This window comes from Manis pentadactyla, chromosome 10 (assembly GCF_030020395.1).
Source record: "Manis pentadactyla isolate mManPen7 chromosome 10, mManPen7.hap1, whole genome shotgun sequence".
In the NCBI taxonomy this organism is placed as follows: Eukaryota; Metazoa; Chordata; class Mammalia; order Pholidota; family Manidae; genus Manis; species Manis pentadactyla.
Window position 1 is genome coordinate 53,841,403 of NC_080028.1, and position 21,995 is coordinate 53,863,397.

The following is a 21,995-nucleotide window of genomic DNA, read 5'->3' on the forward strand; positions in this document are numbered from 1 at the left end:
GCAATACAATGAATAAAGTCAGATATGAAAAAAATAAATATGAAACACTTATAAGTCTGTGTACCCACTTTCCAGTGGTTAGCATAATGCCATGAACATTTATCGCATTGAAATATCTATTGAACTGATTTTAAAGGCAATACTTAAGATAACCCCAAAATTCAATCTAGCCAAATACACGTGTACCTAGCTGGTATTAAATAACTGTCAGTTAAATGCTGTATAATTGTAATGTCTGTATTGCATTTCACGGTATCACACGGTGCCAGTTAAAGCAATGAAGAAATCTGCTACCTCTACCCTTCTGCAAAGTATTCTATATACAGAACAAAGGGAAACAAAGAAAGCAAGGAAGACAACCCCTTACCTTGATAAAAATAGAAATGTTCCACCGTGAGTTCTCTAAGTGGGTAAAGATGCCCAGCCTCTGTTTCCCCTGATTTTTCTGTGTCTCTAAGCAGATTGTCCGCCATCATTCTAATTCCTAAGTGAGTCAAGTGAGAAAGGGCCAGGTGATGAAAAATACTATTTGATATCTTTGCATAAGTTGCTCCTTCAGATGGATGTATCATCTGCGAATTAGAAAATGACAAAACTTCAAAAAGATCATCTGTTTAATCACTGTGCTGTATTGTGTGTAATCAAAAGTCACAACCCAGTTGCATAGCACTGAATAGTAGCACAGAGCTTGCCAAGGGCGATAAAGAACAGGACCAAACTCCCTTTTTATTTCAACCATAGACACAGACTCTCCAATCAATTCCTACCCATTAAAAATAATACCAAATTTGAAATCACATGGGGTACTGTTTGGTGTTAAAACTGGAAGTTGTTAGGGTAACAAGAGAGTATAAAACAGTGAAGTGTAAAATAAAGCTATGGGATGTTATTCCAAAAACAGAGAACCTTAAAAAAGATATCACAAACCAGTCACTTACTGACTCATATTCTCACTCATATTCTCATTCTCTGCATTATGATATACTACAGTGGATGTTAACAACTTAATTAAAAAGGACAAGATCTCGCACACACACACACACACACACACACACACACACACAGTGAATGGGAAACTGGTCAAATCTGAATAAGATCTGTATTTGAGTTAATAATATTCTGACTGTTAGATTCTGGGTTTTGTAAGACATTCTCACTGGAGACAGTGGGAACAGGATGCACAGAAGTTGTAGTATTTTCATAACTTCTTATGAAGCTTATACTACTTCAAGATAAAAATTTATTTTAAAAAGTGTTAAAAGCCAGAAGTCATAACTATATTTGATATTTTAATATTTCCCTATGTAATGAATTTCAAAGAATACACAATGCCTTTATCTTTAACGATTTTCAATAAAATGAATTTCACATATCACTAGCAAAATGATGCCAGTTGTGCTCATAGTCAAGATGTGGCAAGCAGTATGAGCATAAATATACCTATATTTCAATTGTTTCCTAGCAAAGAAGCAAAGCAAATATCAGAACCTTGTGTAAATGGCAAGATTTACCATGGATTTTATTGAAAGGAGATTGAAGAATTTCTGTCAGCTTCCCTTGAATTCAGGTCTTCCTGGATAGTCACTGAAGTGCTTTTAAAATAAAACAGTAGAAAACAGATTCTCCAAATGTAACTCATGAGAGTCCATTTTATATCCCAATTTTATTCACCTTTTCTGAATAGTCACAACATTAATCTACTGGGGATCATCTAGTTAGTATATTTGAAATTCCATTTATTTTTTTCTATTGATATGCATGTATTACACTTGTATATAATACAGAATTTCCAGTGTTGTTTTAAAGGACATATTTTTTTAAAAAAAGAGAAACATGATCTATAATTTCAAACAAACCAAGGACAAATTCATAATTTTCAAAATAATATAGTTTTCTACTTTGTTCCAAAGAAATTAATAATATTATAATTGATGCAGAAACTCCAGAACAGTGTCATTCCTTTCTTCATGAGTTTATACAGTCCTGAACCATTGCAAATCCACTTGGAGCCATCTAGTTGGTTTTGTGCGTAATTGAAGTGGAGAGAGGAAATCATTTCATTTCATTCCATGGACTTGTGGGGCAGTATACTTTAGTTCAATATCAAAAGTATACCTTAAAAATTAAATTTTAATAAATTTTACACTTTCAGTTCTGCCCAGAAAGTATTCTGGGCAAAGTATTGATCTTTGAAAGTTGTTACTGTCAGACAGAAGCTCTCCAGGATATGTCAGCTCCCATCATGGAAACCAACATACAGTGAATTGGCCACATCACTTTAAAAAATAGGAAAGATGTCCGCACCTTCCCTAACATAACATTATTTCAAACTATATGCTTGCATGGTATTGTTACCGAATGGCTAAGCAATTCATTCTCTCCCTTCACATCACAAATGAAAGAAATACAGTGTAAAGTTATACATTCTGCAACAACTTAGGAAAAAGGAGTACATACATGTTTAAGGCCTTTAAATATTTAAGACTTTCATGTAGAACTGAAAACCACAAATGTAAAATGACTATAAAAATGTTGACAGAAACTGACCTAAGAAGTTGTTTGGAACAACTATAAGCAAATATTTATAAATTTAAGACCGCAGAAAATGAACAATTAATCCTATCAATAGACTGACCAAATATATAAGCATTCAAACAGTCATTGGAATCAAGCAAGAGACAGTCTTTTAAAATGAAATAGAAAGGACAGTTAAAAAAAAATATTAGAAGAAATCTAAGTGAATAACTTTCAAGCTAAGGAATCAGAAACCCACATGCATCCCTGGCAATCTTGTGAAATCAAAGGCTACTTAAAATACTTGGCTGTTCACTGCTGATTTCTGTGAAGGGAAAAAGTAAAGAAAAACTAAAGAAAAAACCTACTTAAAAAAAACTGAAAGGGAGAGTGCTCTAGAAGTACAAAATAGTATATAATGAAAATGGTAATTCAGTTCTAACTACTACCTATTTAACTGACAGAGAGCTGCAGTAGTGTGTTAGCCTTGGGGAAAGATGTCAGCTTGTGTATGCATTCTTATATGATTGATGTAGTCAGATAACTATTACTTGCCAACAGTAATTCTTATCAATGGATATATATTTCCATTCCTTTACCAAAAGCAACTTTAAGATGTTAAAACATGTAGGCTTTCAGAGCTCCAAGATTAGGATACAAATAACATTGTCCCCATCTACACCATGCCAGAGGAGAAGTTTGCAAAGGAAATACCACTAAACTGTGTGCAGTCCCACTAGCCAAGAACACAGAACCAGACCCAGGAGCACGTCCATGACAGAAGGCCAGTACACTCAGGAGACTTCCAGAAACAAGGAAAACAGTCACATTTGGAGCCAAGAGCCCAAAAGGTGAGTCTCTGACATCACCCCGAAACAACAGCTCTTCAGACAGCAACTTCATATTCTTTCAGCAAGTACAATTTTACAAGTTGAACACAGTTCAAATCTGGTGAACCCTTCATGACATAGAAGCTCATGTCTGACTTTTTAAAAGTCTTGATTTCAAGAAGAGGCTGATGACGGGCCATGAAATCCCTTGGAAATAACAGACTCTGGACTGCCTCTTCTGACCAGTATAAAAATCTTCCTTTAAGATCACCTCAGGGGTTAAGTTTCTGTGCATATGTTCCATGTAATTGGCCTTGAGGATCACTTGATTTATCCTGGGTTAATGGGTTACCTACAAAGGAAGGAGAAAATAGGATCATTTTATAACATAGCTATAATCTTAAAACCCCCAGAACAATTTAGTATTAGAAATTAATAAGTAGTGCAAAATGCTGGTATTTGCTATATCAAATAAATTGTTGAATTTTAAAGGACTACCATATTTGGGTATTTCCAGCCTATAAAAATACACCTTTTTTTCCTCTATATCATTTCATGATATTTTTAGAGCCAACTGTACAATTATCCACATGGCTCCAACTGTGACTGGGAAGATCTTAAATGGTTGATGCTACCCCCTCTAAGACCCAGAGAATGATGCAGAATCCCTGTTCTCTGCACAGGCTTGTAGGACATAATCCAGAGATCACAATCACATTATGCCAGGACTCAGTGAAGAAAGACCTTTGTTCACAGACCATATCTTCAAGAAAGCCCTTAGAAATTGGCTCAATAAAAATCTGTTCTTCAAAGAGTTTAAAATTTGAGTGCTTATTTGACTCAATTATATTGCAGAAAAAATATCCATAAGGACAAAAAATATCTGGGGAAAAAAACAATATAGGATAGTGCAATGTTTTACCAAGCTTTAAAGGTGCCCCCAAATTCTCATAAAATTGATTAGCATGGAATCATTAATGCTATTATAAATATTATTGAAGCAGATTTACACTGGCTTTTCACACCTACTCAAGTCAAAAGATTTGTATGTGTCCAGGAAAAAATAATGCACAGAGAGCTAGAATACCTGATACCTATGCACATATACAAACACATGTGGATAATAGATACAAAAATAGACAGATGTCTGCTGCCAATGAATTTCTAGTGACACTAGCATCGCAACACCCAGTCACATCATAGTTCTTTTCTAGTATTGGTTGTAAGAACAAAGAGTGAATCTCTAAAAACTTGTGGATACTTGGTTTTCTTCCTTTAGATGGTATAAGTTGTCCTTTAATAAAACATTTACAGAAAGACTATTTTTCTTTTGTTGTTTTTTGATCAGTTCTGACAAAGGGAACACAATATTAAAGCTAGCTGGAGTCTTGTCTTCAGCATGGCGAGTCTCAAATTTTACTACAAAAGGACAATGTAATATTCAAAAGTGCATTTGCCGGGTGGGGCAGCCATCATACTGAGGATGGACGGGTGCAGACACATGAAGGGCCTGCCGAGAGCTCTGGAGATTCCAAGCCCTGGAGATAGCTTAGGACAGCGATGTCATTGTCAATTTGTCTGCGGTTCAGTGGTCATTTTACAAGTTCTGTGCATGGTTTCCAGGGTGTCAGTGTAGGAATGTAAGTATTTCTATGGAAATGATGTCACACGTTGCTAATGGAGGTAGTTGTGAACAAATACAGAAGCTTTATGGTAAACATTCTCAATAAACATTGATTTTATACAATCTTTGATTTCTGTTGGCTGAGAAAGATTCACCTGCCTTTTCTGAAAATACCCTTTAGTAGCAAAAATTATGAAGCAAAATAAGGGACCATACTTCCAAAACTAGTGGTTGAAATGACAGGAAAGGAAAGGAAATGAGACAGAGATTGCGAGAGAACAAAAGGTTCAGCCTCAGGGATTCAGCATAGGGAACTAGTGGGAAATGGTGCCACCCTCCGTGAAAGTGAGTGGCATTTCCTCTTGAGCCATTTCAAGCCCAGGTTCTAAATAATCAATTGGCAGGTATGGTAGATGCATTCTTCTATCTTCCTCACAAGCTGAATAATTCATCTTGCTAGTTTATTTGAAGCCGGAGATTGATTCTTTCCCTATTTATATATTAAAGGTTTGTTTTCATGTAACTTTTAAAATAGACATGCATATTTACAATACAATACCAAAAGTTTATCCAGAATGAATTATTTCTCCACCTAGGTAGAGACACCATGTTTAATATACATGTAAACACATATAAATATAATTATACACCCCATACCCTCAGGAATATCATGCATACGCATTTTTATTATGCTATGTTTCTAACAGCTAAAATAATTGCCAGAAAACCAAAATTCCAACATAACTAAAAGAAGTAATCACCTAAGTGGACTGAAACATCATTAAAACACCCTTATCTCACAGTCCACTTTTACAGACTATTTCTAGATCATTAATACTAAAAATATCCTACATCTTTTATGAGATGAAGAATAGGGTGTAAGTTATTTATAAATATCAGATGAAAGTAGACTTGTTTTAGACTTTACTTTTGTAAATTATTTGATTTTAATCAGAAGTCCATTGCGGTTCAGCACCTAGAATTCTCAATTAGGTCAGTGTGGCCATAATACTAATCACACTGGATGTTTCATGCAACCTCTGGGACCCTCAGTCTTCCCATATGCAAAATGGGGGATAATCCTGTTAACAGGATTGCTGTGAGGATCAAATATAATATTTATGAAAACACCTAGATTTGACAATTCCAAAGTACTGTAGAAATAAAAGTTTTAGAGTTGGGTTTTCTTTTTTAATGCATAATTCCTTAACAAGAGAACCACTAACACTAGAATAAGAGGACCACACTAACACTCCTTGAGCCATTAGAGGACCACACTTGAGGAATTCAAACAGAGGCTCATTCTTAAATGGCCCTTTTCAATGTAGCTTAGATATGACTACGTATGAACATGTGTCAGCACTCTCCCTGACAACGTCTGATTTGTACCACATGAAATGGCAAAATATTTTAAAATATAGAGAAGATGATTCTACATATAGGTACATTATCATCAATTTTAGAGTATTTCATTATATTTATTTTTTTTAAATTTTACAATTCAAGTAGTTTATATACTATACAATATTAGATTGGTTTGATTAACAACTTAGTGATTCATCAATTATGTACATTATTAAATGCTCACCATGATTAAGTATAGTTACCTGTCACCAAAGATTTTACAATATTATGAGCTGTATTCCCTATGCTGTACTTCCATCCCTGTGACTTAATTATTTTATGAAGTTTGAACCTCTTTAACCCCTTCACCTATTTCACCTGTTTCCCCACACTCAACAGTAACCAACCATCTCTGTTAATGAGTCTATCTCTGTTTTGTTTTTTCATTTGTTTTTCAGATTCCACATGTATGTGAAGCCATACAGTATTTCTCCTTCTCTGACTTATTTCACTCAGCATAATACCCTCTAGGTCTATCCATGTTGCAAATGGCAAAGTCTTTTTTTATGGCTGAATAATATCCCAATGTATATATGTACCACATCTTTATTCATTTATCTATGGATGGACCCCAATTGCTTCTCAGCTATTGTGAACAATGTTATAATAAACATAGGGTGCATTTATGTTTTAGAATTAATGATTTCATTTTCTTTGGGCAGATTACCAAAAGATCATATGGTATTTCTATTGTTTGTTTTTTGAGAAAATTCCATACTGTTTTCCATAGTGGCTGCACCAATTTGCAATCCCACCAACAGTGCATGAGGATTCCCATTTCTCCACATTCTTACCAACACTTCTTACTTTTCTTTTTGATAACAGCCATTCTTACTGATGTGATGTAATAGCTCATTGTGGATTTGATTTGCATTTCTCTGATGGTGAGTGATAATGAACATCTTTTCATGCATCTGTTGGCCATCTGAATGTCTTCTTAAGAAAAATGCTTCTTCAGGTCCTGTGCCCATTTTTTCCTTATTATTTGGGCAGGTTTTTTTTGGTGTTATATGAGTTTTTTATATATTTTGGATATTAGTCCCTTATCATATATGTCATTTGCAAATATATCCTCCTGTAGATTGCCTTTTCATTTCGTTGATGGTTTCCTTAACTGTGAAGAAGCTTTTTAGTTTGATGTAGTCCCACTTAATTCCCTTGCTGGGGATATAGATCTACAAAAAAATTTCTAATGCTGATATTCAAGAGTTTACTGCCTATGTTTTCTTCTAAGAATTTTATGGTTTCAGGTATTATATTATGGTCTTTAATCTGTTTTATTTTTGTGTATACTGTAAGACAGTTCATTCTTTTGCATGTAGCTGTCTAGTTTTCCCAACACTGTTTATGGTAGAGACTGTCTTTTCCCCATTGTATATTCTTTGTCATAGATAATTGACCATATACCATATAGGTTGGTTTATTTCTGAGTTCTCTATTCTGTTCTGTTGGTCTGTGTATCTGTTCTTGTGCCAGTATCATACTATTTTGCTTATTATAGCTTTGTAGTAGTTTTAAATCAGGAAGTGTCATAAATCCAACTTTGTTTTTCTTTCTCAAGATTGTTTGGACTATTTGAGGTCTTCTGTGGTTACATACAAATTTTAGGGTTACTCAGTAAAAAATGCCATTGATATTTTGATACAGATTGCATAGAATCTGTAGATTTCTTTGGGAAGCACAGCCATTTTAACAATAGTCTTCATATCCATGAGCATGGAATAGTTTTCCATTTATTTATGTCATGTTCAATTTCTTTTATTGTTTTATAGTTTTCAGAATACAGGTTTTTTACATCCTTGGTTAAATTTATTCCTAGGTAATCTTTCTGATGCAATTGTAAATGGGATTGATTTCTTAATTTCTCTTTCTACTATTTAATTATTTGCATATAGAAATGCAACAGAGTTCTGTACATTGATTTTGTATCCTGTGACTTTGATGAATTCATTTATTAATTCAGATAGTTACTGTTGGATTCTTTAGAGTTCTCTATAGTATCATGTTGTCTGCAAATAGTGTCAATTTTATTCTTCTTCACCAATTTAGATGCCTTTTATTTCTGTTTTCTGTCTGATTGCTATGGCCTGGACTTCTAGGACTATCCTGAACAAAAGTGGTGAGAGTGGGCATCCTTGTCTTGTTCTGATCATATGAAACATGTAGGATAAGCATCATTGAGTATGGTCTTAGCTGTGGGTTCATCATATATGTCCTTTTTTCTTTTTATTTTATTTATTTTTATTTTTTTATTTTTTTATTTTTATTGAAGGGTAGTTGAAAACAGTATTGCATTACATTAGTTTCAGGTGTACAACACAGTGATTCAACATTTATATACATGATAATTCTAGGTACCAGGTATCACCATACCAAGTTGTTACAATATTTTGACTATATTCCTTATGCTATACATTACATCCCGGTTACTTATTTATTTTACAATTGGAAGTGTGTTTATATATATATATATATATATATATTTTGTGTGGGCATCTCTCATATTTATTGATCAAATAGTTGTTAAACCAAAATAAATTTCTGTATAGGGGGGTCAATACTCAATGCACAATCATTAATCCACCCCAAGCCTAATTTTCGTCAGTCTCCAATCTTCTTATGCATAACGAACAAATTCTTACATGGAGTACAAATTCTTACATAGTGAATAAGTTACATGGTGAACAGTGCAAGGGCAGTCATCACAGAAGCTTTCGGTTTTGTTCATGCATTATGAACTATACACAGTCAGTTCAAATATGAATATTCATTTGATTTTTAAACTTGATTTATATGTGGATACCACATTTCTCTATTATTATTATTTTTAGTAAAATGCTGAAGTGGTAGGTAGATACGAGATAAAGGTAGAAAACCGAGTTTAGTGTTGTAAGAGAGCAAATGTAGATGATCAGGTGTGTGCCTGTAGACTATGTGTTAATCCGAGCTAGACGAGGGCAATAAACATCCATGTATGCAGAAGATTTCTCTCAGAACATGAGGGGGGAGGTTCTAAGCCTCACCTCTGCTGCTCCCCATTTTCTCACCAGATGGCCCCCTGCGACTGTGCCTGTCTTAGGTTGTTCCTCCCTTGAGGAATCTTACACGTCTCTGGCTAACCAGTCATCTTCCGGGGCCATACAGGGAAATGTTAAGTTGGTAAGTGAGAGAGAAGCCTTATTGTTTGAAAAGGTTAGCTTTTTACTCCTTTGCATATTTATGCCCTGTGGCTTCTATGCCCAGCATTTGTCTTGAGGTGTCTTTACCACTTGGAAGAATTATGATACTCGATAAATTCGACATGTGGCACGAGTTCTATTTAAACGTTGTGATTAGGTAGGAAGAAGAAAAGCTATAGAAGTAGCAGGCAGAAGAAAACCTGGGAAGATTGATTATTTCTTTGACATATCTTCTTGTAGAGTAACTTCAGCATGGATAGGTTTTAAACTACTAATTAAATTGTGCACACACATTAACATAATAGGAATATAGTTACCTAACCAAAGCATACCTGTAATTACCAGCCATCTCCAGTGAAACCAAGAAAACCAGTTAGGCACCTTAGGCATTTGTGAAAACTTATCTATGATATGGTGGATATTGTCTGACTGAACTTAAATAGTCTGAGAGAATTCAGATTAACTAGAACAACCCATTCCTGGGGACTGTTCATATCCCATATGTTCTTTTAACGATAAATAGTCTGTGGTTGTAAGATTTTGGAGTGCTACAATTTGCACTTCTCCTAATTCTTGGTTGAGTTCCAACAGTATAGATCCAGTCCAATTTTTGTTTTACTGTATGCACAGGCCAGCTTAGATATCTCCTTCTTCATTCCCAGGGCAAGTCCAGGAACTGGTGGGATGAGTGCATCTACACCTGTGACAGTGCGTGGATCTTTGTTGGAGTTTTTTTTTTTTGCTGATCATCTTCTGTCATGAGTCTTCCCGAGAGTGCTGATGTTGGAAGTTCTTTTTCGTATCGTATCTTAGTTCATTTTCGGGGTAGCCAAATTAGGCTTTGATCCTCTGTATAAACACAAACAGACCCTTTGCCTACACTATTATATGCCCTTTATATCATTGTGTAGAACTCATTAGAGGTCACCACATAGGAACTGTTTTTTGTTGTTTTTTTTTTTAATCATTAATCAACACTTACATGACGAATACTTTGTTTACTAGGCTCTCCCCTATACCAGGTCCCCCCTATATACTCCTTTACAGTCACTGTCCATCAGCGTAGCAAACTGTTGTAGAATCACTACTTGTCTTCTCTGTGTTGTACAGCCCTCCCCTTTCTCCCACCCCGCTATGGATGCTAATCTTAATACCCCTCTTTTTCTGCCCCCCCTTATCCCTCCCTACCCACCCATCCTCCCCAGTCCCTTTCCCTTTGGTACCTGTTAGTCCATTCTTGAGTTCAGTGATTCTGTTGCTGTTCTGTTTCTTCAGTTTTTCCTTTGTTCTTACATTCCACAGATGAGTGAAATCATTTGGTATTTCTCTTTCTCTACTTGGCTTGTTTCACTGAGCATAATACCCTCCAGCTCCATCCATGTTGCTGCAAATGGTTGGATTTGCCCTTTTCTTATGGCTGAGTAGTATTCCATTGTGTATATGTACCACATCTTCTTTATCCATTCATCTATCGATGGACATTTAGGTTGCTTCCAATTCTTGGCTATTGTAAATAGTGCTGCGATAAACATAGGGGTACATTGGTCTTTCTCATACTTGATTGCTGCATTCTTAGGGTAAATTCCTAGGAGTGCAATTGCTGGGTCAAATGGTATGTCTGTTTTGAGCATTTTGATGTACCTCCATACTGCTTTCCACAATGGTTGAACAAGTTTACATTCCCACCAGCAGTGTAGGAGGGTTCCCCTTTCTCCACAGCCTCGCCAACATTTGTTGTTGTTTGTCTTTTGGATGGCAGCCATCCTTACTGGTGTGAGGTGATACCTCATTGTAGTTTTAATTTGCATTTCTCTGATAATTAGCGATGTGGAGCATCTTTTCATGTGTCTGTTGGCCATCTGTATTTCTTTTTTGGAGAACCGTCTGTTCAGTTCCTTTGCCCATTTTTTAATTGGGTTATTTGTTTTTTGTATGTTGAGGCGTGTGAGCTCTTTATATATTCTGGACGTCAAGCCTTTATCGGATGTGTCATTTTCAAAGATATTCTCCCATACTGTAGGGTTCCTTTTTGTTCTATTGATGGTGTTTTTTGCTGTACAGAAGCTTTTCAGTTTAATATAGTCCCACTTGTTCATTTTTGCTGTTGTTTTCCTTGCCCGGGGAGATATGTTCAAGAAGAGGTCACTCATGTTTATGTCTAAGAGGTTTGTGCCTATGTTTTCTTCCAAGAGTTTAATAGTTTCATGACTTACATTCAGGTCTTTGATCCATTTTGAGTTTACTTTTGTATATGGGGTTAGACAATGGTCCAGTTTCATTCTCCTACATGTAGCTGTCCAGTTTTGCCAGCACCATCTGTTGAAGAGACTGTCATTTCGCCATTGTATGTCCATGGCTCCTTTATCAAATATTAATTGACCATATATGTCTGGGTTAATGTCTGGATTGTCTAGTCTGTTCCATTGGTCTGTGGCTCTGTTCTTGTGCCAGTACCAAATTGTCTTGATTACTATGGCTTTATAATAGAGCTTGAAGTTGGGGAGTGAGATCCCCCCTACTTTATTCTTCTTTCTCAGGATTGCTTTGGCTATTCAGGGTCTTTGGTGTTTCCATATGAATTTTTGAATTATTTGTTCCAGTTCATTGAACAATGTTGCTGGTAGTCTCATAGGGATTGCATCAAATCTGTATATTGCTTTGGGCAGGATGGCCATTTTGACGATATTAATTCTTCCTAGCCATGAGCATGGGATGCGTTTCCATCTGTTAGTGTCCCCTTTAATTTCTTTTAAGAGTGACTTGTAGTTTTCAGAATATAAGTCTTTCACTTCTTTGGTTAGGTTTATTCCTAGGTATTTTATTTTTTTTTGATGCAATTGTGAATGGAGTTGTTTTCCTGATTTCTCTTTCTGTTGGTTCATTGTTGGTATATAGGAAAGCCACAGATTTCTGTGTGTTGATTTTGTATCCTGCAACTTTGCTGTATTCCGATATCAGTTCTAGTAGTTCTGGGGTGGATTCTTTAGGGTTTTTTATGTACAGAATCATGTCATCTGCAGATAGTGACAGTTTGACTTCTTCTTTGCCAATCTGGATTCCTTGTATTTTTTTGTTTTGTCTGATTGCCGTGGCTAGGACCTCCAGTACTGTGTTAAATAACAGTGGGGAGAGTGGGCATCCCTGTCTAGTTCCCGATCTCAGCAGAAATGCTTTCAGCTTCTCGCTATTCAATATAATGTTGGCTGTGGGTTTTTCATAGATGGCCTTTATTATGTTGAGGTACTTGCCCTCTATTCCCATTTTGCTGAGAGTTTTTATCATGAATGGATGTTGAACTTTGTCAAATGCTTTTTCAGCATCTATGGAGATGATCATGTGGTTTTTGTCTTTCTTTTTGTTGATGTGGTGGATGATATTGATGGACTTTCGAATGTTGTGCCATCCTTGCATCCCTGGGATGAATCCCACTTGGTCATGGTGTACGATGGTTTTGATGTATTTTTGAATTCGGTTTGCTAAAATTTTGTTGAGTATTTTTGCGTCTACGTTCATCAGGGATATTGGTCTGTAGTTTTCCTTTTTGGTGGGGTCTTTGCCTGGTTTTGGTATTAGGGTGATGTTAGCTTCATAGAATGAGTTTGGGAGTATCCCCTCCTCTTCTATTTCTTGGAAAACTTTAAGGAGGATGGGTATTATGTCTTCCCTGTATGTCTGATAAAATTCCGAGGTAAATCCATCTGGCCCGGGGGTTTTGTTCTTTGGTAGTTTTTTGATTACCGCTTCAATTTCGTTGCTGGTAATTGGTCTGTTTAGATTTTCTGTTTCTTTTTGGGTCAGTCTTGGAAGGTTGTATTTTTCTAGGAAGTTGTCCATTTCTCCTAGGTTTCCCAGCTAGTTAGCATATAGGTTTTCATAGTAGTCTCTAATAATTCTTTGTATTTCTGCGGGGTCCGTCGTGATATTTCCTTTCTCATTTCTGATACTGTTGATTTGTGTTGACTCTCTTTTCCTCTTAATAAGTCTGGCTAGAGGCTTATCTATTTTGTTTATTTTCTCGAAGAACCAGCTCTTGGTTTCATTGATTTTTGCTATTGTTTTATTCTTCTCAATTTTATTTATTTCTTCTCTGATCTTTATTATGTCCCTCCTTCTGCTGACCTTAGGCCTCATTTGTTCTTCTTTTTCCAATTTCAATAGTTGTGACATTAGACCGTTCATTTGGGATTGCTCTTCCTTTTTTAAATATGCTTGGATTGCTATATACTTTCCTCTTAAGACTGCTTTTGCTGTTTCCCACAGAAGTTGGGGCTTAGTGTTGTTGTTGTCATTTGTTTCCATATATTGCTGGATCTCCATTTTGATTTGGTCATTGATCCATTGATTATTTAGGAGCGTGTTGTTTAGCCTCCATGTGTTTGTGAGCCTTTTTGCTTTCTTTGAACAGTTTATTTCTAGTTTAATGCCTTTGTGGTCTGAAAAGTTGGTTGGTAGGGTTTCAATCTTTTGGAATTTACTGAGGCTCTTTTTGTGTCCTAGTATGTGGTCTATTCTGGAGAATGTTCCATGTACACTTGAGAAGAATGTGTATCCTGTTGCTTTTGGATGTAGAGTTCTGTAGATGTCTATTAGGTCCATCTGTTCTAATGTGTTGTTCAGTGCCTCTGTGTCCTTACTTATTTTCTGTCTGGTGGATCTGTCCTTTGGAGTGAGTGGTGTGTTGAAGTCTCCTAGAATGAATGCATTGCATTCTATTTCCTCCTTTAGTTCTATTAATATTTGTTTCAGGTATGTTAGTGCTCCTGTGTTGGGTGCATATATATTTATAATGGTTATATCCTCTTGATGGACTGAGCCCTTTATCATTATGTAATGTCCTTCTTTGTCTTTTGTTACTTTCTTTATTTTGAAATCTGTTTTGTCTGATACCAGAATTGCAACACCTGCTTTCTTCTTTCTTTTGTTTGCTTGAAATATCTTTTTCCATCCCTTGACTTTAAGTCTGTGCGTGTCTTTGGGTTTGAGGTGAGTCTCTTGTAAGCAGCATATGGATGGATCTTGCTTTTTTATCCATTCTATTACTCTGTGTCTTTTGATTGGTGCATTCAGTCCATTTACATTTAGGGTGATTATTGAAAGGTATGAGTTTATTGCCATTGCAGGCTTTAAGTTTGTGGTTACCAAAGGTTTAGGGTTAGCTTCTTTACTATCTTACTGTCTAACTTAACTCACTTGTTGAGCTATTATAAACACAGTCTGATGATTCTTTATTTCTCTCCCTTCTTATTCCTCCTCCTCCCTTCTTCATATGTTGGGTGTTTTGTTGTGTGCTCTTTTTAGGAGTGCTCCCATCTAGAGCAATCCCTGTAGGATGCCCTGTAGAGGTGGTTTGTGGGAGGCAAATTCCCTCAACTTTTGCTTGTCTGGGAATTGTTTAATCCCTCCTTCATATTTAAATGATATTCGTGCTGGATACAGTAGTCTTGGTTCGAGGCCCTTCTGTTTCATTGCATTAAGTATATCATGCCATTCTCTTCTGGCCTGTAGGGTTTCTGTTGAGAAGTCTGATGATAGCCTGATGGGTTTTCCTTTGTAGGTAACCTTTTTTTTCTCTCTGGCTGCCTGTAATACTTTGTCCTTGTCTTTGATCTTTGCCATTTTAATTATTATGTGTCTTGGTGTTGCCCTCCTTGGATCCCTTGTCATGGGAGTTCTGTGTACCTCTGTGGTCTGAGAGGCCATTTCTTCCCCTAGTTTGGGGAAATTTTCAGCAATTATTTCTTCAAAGACATTTTCTATCCCCTCTTCTCTCTCTACTTCTTCTGGAATACCTATGATTCTTATATTGTTCCTTTTTGTTTGATCACTCAGCTCTCTTAAAATTCTTTCATTCCTGGAGATCCTTTTATCTCTCTCTGCATCAGCTTCTCTGCATTCCTGTTCTCTGTTTTCTAGTCCATTAATGGTCTCTTGCATCTCGTCCATTCTGTTTTGAAGTCCTTCCAGAGCTTGTTTTATTTCTGAATTCTCCTTCCTTAGTTCTTGCATATTTCTCTGCAAGTCCATCAGCATGGTTATGACTTTTGTTTTGAATTCTTTTTCAGGAAGACTGGCTAAATCTATCTTCCCAGATTCCTTCTCAGGGGAAGATGTAGTAGATGCCGAAGCTGTCTGGGTTAGTCTTGTCTGGATCATATTTTTTTGCCTTTTCATGTTGACAGGTGCTATTGACTGTCAGCTGGGAGGGCCAAAATTTTCACTTGCTACTGGCCTTTCTTTACTGTGGCAACTGCGACCCCTAGTGGCTTGTGTTGGGTAATTGCGTGTAGAGTGGGTCTTTGTGTCTTGCCTGGCCGGAAGGGAGAAATTTCCCTTTCTGTGGGCGGAATTTGTCTCAGGCTGCTTCTCTGCTTTCGCAGCGCCCGGTGGGGTAATGGATGGGGGGGCTGCTTGACTGTTTGCCTCCGTGAGGGGTCTCAGAGCTGTTGCCCAGGGGGTTAGTGCACCCGGTTTTCCCTGTAATTTCCAGCTGCTGTACTGTGACCTGGGTTGTTTCCGTCAAGCTGTTAAGTCCCTGTCCCTTTAAGACTTTCAAAAAGCCCCCGCTTTTCTTTGTCACAGGGGCATCAGCTTCGGCACCCGCTCAGAGTTCTTACTCCCTGTTCCCCCAGTATCCAGGGCCCCCTGGGCACGTACTGTGTCTGCGCTCTGGCCCGGATGGCTGGGGCTGGGTGTTCAGCAGTCCTGGGCTCCGTCTCCCTCCCGCTCTGCCTATTCTTCTCCCGCCGGGAGCTGGGGGGAGGGGCACTCGGGTCCCGCCAGGCCGGGGCTTGTATCTTACCCCTTTCACCAGTCGCTGGGTTCTCGCTGGTGTAGCTGCAGTCTGGCCACTGTCCTGCGTCTTCTGGTCTCTCTTTTAGGGCTAGTTGTGTTTGTTGTATTTTCAAAAGTATATATGTTTTTGGGAGGAGATTCCCACTGTCCTACTTACGCCGCCATGTTGGCTCCGCCTCCATATATGTCCTTTTTTATGTTGAGATATGTGCCCTCTATACTCACTTTGTTGAGAGTTTTTATCATGAATGGATGTTTAACTTTGTCAAATGCTTTTTCTGCATCTATTGAGATAATGATACTCTTTTTATCCTTCCTTCTGTTAAAGTGGTGTATCACATTGATTTGTGGATACTGAACCATCCCTGCATCCCTGGGATAAATCCTACTTGATTGTGATGAATGACCTTTCTAATGTATTTTTGAATTCAATTTACTAATATTTTGTTGAGGATTTTTACATCTATGCCTGTATTGGTCTATAATTTTCTTTTTTTTTTTGTTTTTGTCTGTTTGCTAGGGTAATGCTATCCTCATAGAATGAATCCAGAAGCTTTCCTTCCTCTTCAACTTTTTAGAATAGATTGAGTAGGAGAATTATCAATTCCTCTTTAAATGTTTGGTAAAATTCACCTATGAACCCGTCTGGACCTGGAGTTTCCTTTGTTAAGGATTTTTAGGTTACCAATTCAATTTCATTGCTAGTAACTGGTCTGTTCAAATTTTCTATTTCTTCCTGGTTCAGTCTTAGAAGATTGTTAAGTTTCTAGAAATTTATCTTTTTCTTCTAAGTTGTCCAATTTTTTGACATATAATTTTTCATCATGCTATCTTATAATCACTTGTATTTTTGTGGTGTCAGTTGTAACTTTTCTTTCATTTCTGATTTTGAGTCCTCTTTTTCTTGATCAGTGTAGGTAAAGGTTTATCAGTTTTGTTTCTCTTTTTAAAAAATAAGCTCTTAGTTTCATTGATCTTTTGTGTGTGTGTGTTTTTCTTTTTTTAGTTTCTTTTTCATTTATTTCTGTTCTGGTCTTTGTTATTTCTTCTACTAATTTTGGACTTTGTTTATTCTTCTTTTCCTAGTTCCTATTGGTGTCAGGTTAGATTGTTTTGAGAATTTTTTTAATTATTGAGGTAAGCCTGTATTTCTGTAAACTTCCCACTTAGGACTGCTTTTCTTGCTTCCCAAAGACTTTGAACCATTCTATTTTCATTATTCTTCAAGCATTTTTAAAAATTCCTTCCTTGATTTCTATGATGATCCATTGGTTATTAGTAGCATGCTGTTTAGTCTCCATGTGTTTGTGCTTTTTCCATTTTTTTTTTCTTGTAATTGATTTCCAGCTTCATACCATTGTGGTCAGAAAAGATGCTTGATAGGATTTCAATTTTCTTAAATTTATTGAGACTTGCTTTTTGGTGTAATATGTGATTCTAGAGAAGATTCCAAGTGTGCTTAAAAAGAAGATGTATTCTACTGTTTTGGTAATGTAATATTCTGTATATATCTGTAAATTCCATTTAGTTTAATGTGCCATTCAAATCCAGTTTCCTTATTGATTTTCTGTATGGATGATCAATCTATTGATTTAAGTGGTATGTTAATATCCCTTACTATTATTGTATTACTGTCAATCTCTCCATTTACGTCTATAAATATTTGCCTTATATATTTATGTGCTCTTCTATGTAGATATTTATAATCATTATATCTTCTTGCTGTATTGTGCCCCTAATCATTATATAATAATGTCCTTCTTTGTCTCTTGTTACAGTCTTTGTTTTAAAGTTTATTTTGTCTGATTTGAGTATTCCTACTACAGGGTTTTTCTTTTTCATTTCTGTCTACATGGAACATCTTTTTCCATCTAGTTTCAGTCTGTGTGTCTTTAGTTCTAAAGTGAGTCTCTTGTAGGCAGCAAATAGATGGGTCTTATTTTTTAATCTATTCAGTGATCCTATGTCTTTTGATTGGAACATTCAGTCCATTTTCACTTAGAGTAATTATTGATAGGTATATAGTTTTTGCCACTTTACTAATGTTTCATGGTTTCTTTTGTTTTTCTTTGATCCTTCCTTCCTCTCTTGCTCTCCCTTCATGCAGTATGACTTTCTTTAGTGTTATGTTTGGATTCCCTTCTCTGTGTTTTTTTTGTGTATCCATTTTAGGTTTTTGGCTTGTGGTTTCCATGGGGTTCTTATGATATCCTACATATATACCAATCTATTGCAAGCTGATGGTCACTAATGTTCAAATGCATTCCAACTACACTATATTTTTTACTCCCCGTCTTCCACATTTTATGTATATGATGCCTTCTTTTACACCATTTAATTTAGTCTTCCCTTAACTAATTTTTAGATGTAATGATTATACTACTTTTGTCTTTTTTTTTAACCTTCATACTAACTTTTAAGAGATTGATGTACTACCTCTAATATATGTTTGGTTTTATCTGTGGTATTTTCACCTTCATATTTTTCTTCTAGCCAGGGTTTTCTTTTTCCCCCTTAAAGGAGACCCTTTAGCATTTCTTGTAAGGCTGTTTAATTGTGGCAAACTCTTCTAACTTAAGTTTGTCTGTGAAGCTCTTTATCTCCCTTTCCATGTTGAGTATTCTTGGTTGGAGGTTTTTAATCTTTCAGCATTTTAAATATATCATGCCACTCACTTCTGACCTGTAGAGTTTCTGCTGAAAACCAAGCTGATAGCCCTATGACGTTTCCTTTGTAGGTTGCTATTGCTTTTCTTTTGCTGTTTCAAAGAGTCTCTCTTTGTTTTTGATCTTTGACATTTTAAATATGATGCATCTTAGTGTGGACCTCCTTGGGTTCTTGTTATGGGCTCTCTCTGCCTCCTGGACCTGGATATTTGTTTCCTTTCTGAGGTTAGGGCAATTTTCAGCTACAATTTCTTCAAATCAGTTTTCTATTCCTTTCTCTCTCTCTTCTTCTGTCCTATCAATTGAATGTTTGGACATTTGATACTGTCCCATAGCTCCCTTAACCTGTCCTCCTATCTTTTCATTCTTTTTTCTTTCTGCTCTTTATCTTGAGTGTTTTCCTTTACTCTGTCGTCTTCTAAGTTGCTGATCTGTTCTTTTGCATCCTTTAGGGTGCTATTGATTCCCTCTAGTGTATTTTTCATTCCATTTATTATATTCTTCATCTCTGATTGGTTCTGTTTTATATTTTCTATTTCTTTGTAGAAGTTCTTACTGAGTTTCTCCACTCTTCAGTCTGGTGAGCATCTACATAATTATTAATTTGAATTTTTTCTGGTTTAGATTGCTTAACTCTGTTTCATTCAGTTTGTTGTCAGAAATTTTGTCATGTTCTTTTGTTTCAAGCATATTCTTCCTTCTCCTCTTTTTGTTTGACTTTCTGTGCTCAATTCTATAAATTCCTAGGAAGGGCTACTTCTCCCAGCCTTAAAGGATTGGACTTGTGTAGGGAAGGTCCCCTCATAGACCACATTAGCCTGGTGGTTTTAGCTGGCTGACTGGATGCCTAGTGAGTGTAAGCCAGGGCTGTCAGCGTTCTCAGGATGTAGTTGGAGGTGGGGCTCAGTCAGGCCCAATCAGAGTAGGTACCTGAGTGGGTACCTAGTTTCCACACACAGTGAGGCAGGAGGCCCAGCCCCTCCTCTGCATCTACCAGCTCTGAATCTGTGGTGCAGTCCCAGGCCCCAGTGCAGACCCAAGGAAGTCCCACTCCCGTGGATACAGGTGAGAGTGGGTGCAGTGCAATGATGGCCATGGTACACTCTCCAGGGGTCAAAAGCAATTGGCTCTGTAACCTCAGAGCAGCTGCAACCCAACCATGTTATTTGTCTGATGTAACTGGCTATGGGCAGGGACTGGAAAGCCACCTAGACCAAATCCAAAATTGGTGTGTGCACCCCTACCCTGTATCTCTTGCCACTATCAATGTGGAAAAGGAGTACCAATGGCACTACATGCTAGACCTCGGATCCAGAGTTTCAGCTGTTCCCCACCAAACAGCAGGTGCCTTAGTTCTAGTCTAGGTGCCCTTTCAAGTGTGGTTTTTTTTCTGTGCCCCAGGGCAGGGAATCTGTGTCCAGGTCAATGATATCCCTCCCCTCTGCAGGTCATTGCACTGGTGTGGTGTTCCCTCCATTACTGTCTCTGTCTCTCCTGTTTTTTACGTGATCTTTCTGTCCCTTGTTATGCAGACAGTACTCACTCAATTCTTCCTCAAGATGTACTGTGCTGGGTGTCAGTGTAGATTTGGTATGAAGGGGGAGGAGGTGGGCTCAAGCTCTTTCTACATTTCCATCTTCCCAGAAGTCCTAGAAAATTTCATTTTAAAATGTTACTTGGATCTTGCAAATTCCAAATAGCATTTTTAAATGAAATTGTCTAAAATTTAGTATGAAAATACAAATGCTCTTATGATTTACATGCTCACTAAATAAGTCCAAGTGACTCAAGCTTAAATTCTGGCATACTAGTGGAGGGGGGAAACAAGCACCATTTACCTTTTTTAGATGATAAACTGGAACTTTCTGATGTGCAAGAATTGCTTAAGCAATATTTATACAATCCAACATTTTCAAAACCTTTGCTCATTTGAAGGTAATTTTTAATACACTAAATTAAGCATTGCCTTATTTTCAGAACTTTAATTAATTTCTCTTTTCATTCAAGCTGTATCTTTTGCAACAGGCCAACTAGGAAAAGTTTTACCTTCCAAGAAGTATTTTCAGTAACTAAAAGCAGGAGGTTGCAATAAAACCAGTTTTACCTGATAGGAAATAGCATTTGCTACCATGAATGCACTATAGGCTGGTTCTTAGGGCAATAGATATAAATTAATGCACAAGGGAGAGAAATGGTTCTACAATCATTATGGTTATGCCTTAAGTGTCATATGCTATAATCGCTATCTCAGTAAATTTGCCTTTCCACAGGCAATGTTTTACACAGCTGTTCCTTTTTATGTAAATCTTATTTGCATGTGCTGCACACCCACCAATTCAGTAAGTCAAACTACTTGGCTACTAAACACATGCAAAAGGCAATAACAACAGTAATGATGATAATAATAATAGTAATAATAATGGCAGCTTTTGTAGTCATAAACATAGAGCTATTTTGGTAATGATCCACCAAGATGAAAAAGCTAATGTGCTAACATAGACCAAAAAGCACCAATTCTTTAAGATCAGAACGTCCTTTTATTTCTCCCAGCCTAACAGATCTACTATAGGGTCCTCATTAGATTTCTCAAAAAATGTATGGTAAAATCATGCCTTGTAAGGCTGTTCACCAGTTTAAACTGAGAAAATCAAAGCACGTAAATGGCACAAATGATATTAGTTAAATTTGAAATTAAGTCAGCTATCTTATAGTCTTTTCATTTTATATCTTGAGCATTACGAAATATTCTCTGCTTGTCTTCAAGTTTAGATAAATTAGAAAGGCTGAAAGGGAAGGAAATCCAAGAATCTTTCTGTCCCCAAGTGTAAAAGATACTTTTATAAAGTTCTTAAAATCATTATACTCCTGGAGTTGATGTGATTCCTTTTTCCCCTGTTCACGTCACGCTGGCTAGGTCATCAGTGGAAGACACAATATTACAGAGGAGGCATAGTGACAGGTAGCATGGGTTCTGTGGGCAGACTGC

The 21,995-nt window shown here is 36.7% G+C and overlaps 1 protein-coding gene across 2 annotated transcripts in view; it reads right to left on the reverse strand.

The window, feature by feature from the left end:
• Positions 1-1,479: 1,479 nt before the first annotated feature.
• The window catches only part of TAFA2 (TAFA chemokine like family member 2), a 471,550-nt gene continuing 451,034 nt past the window's right edge, over positions 1,480-21,995 (reverse strand). The window contains exon 5 of one of the 2 annotated variants that reach the window (XM_036894991.2): positions 1,480-3,696. In XM_036894991.2, coding sequence (XP_036750886.1) covers positions 3,685-3,696 — 12 coding nt within the window. In that variant the 3' untranslated portion in view covers positions 1,480-3,684. The remainder of the gene's footprint in view (positions 3,697-21,995) is intronic. The other variant, XM_036894989.2, reaches the window with a different exon arrangement.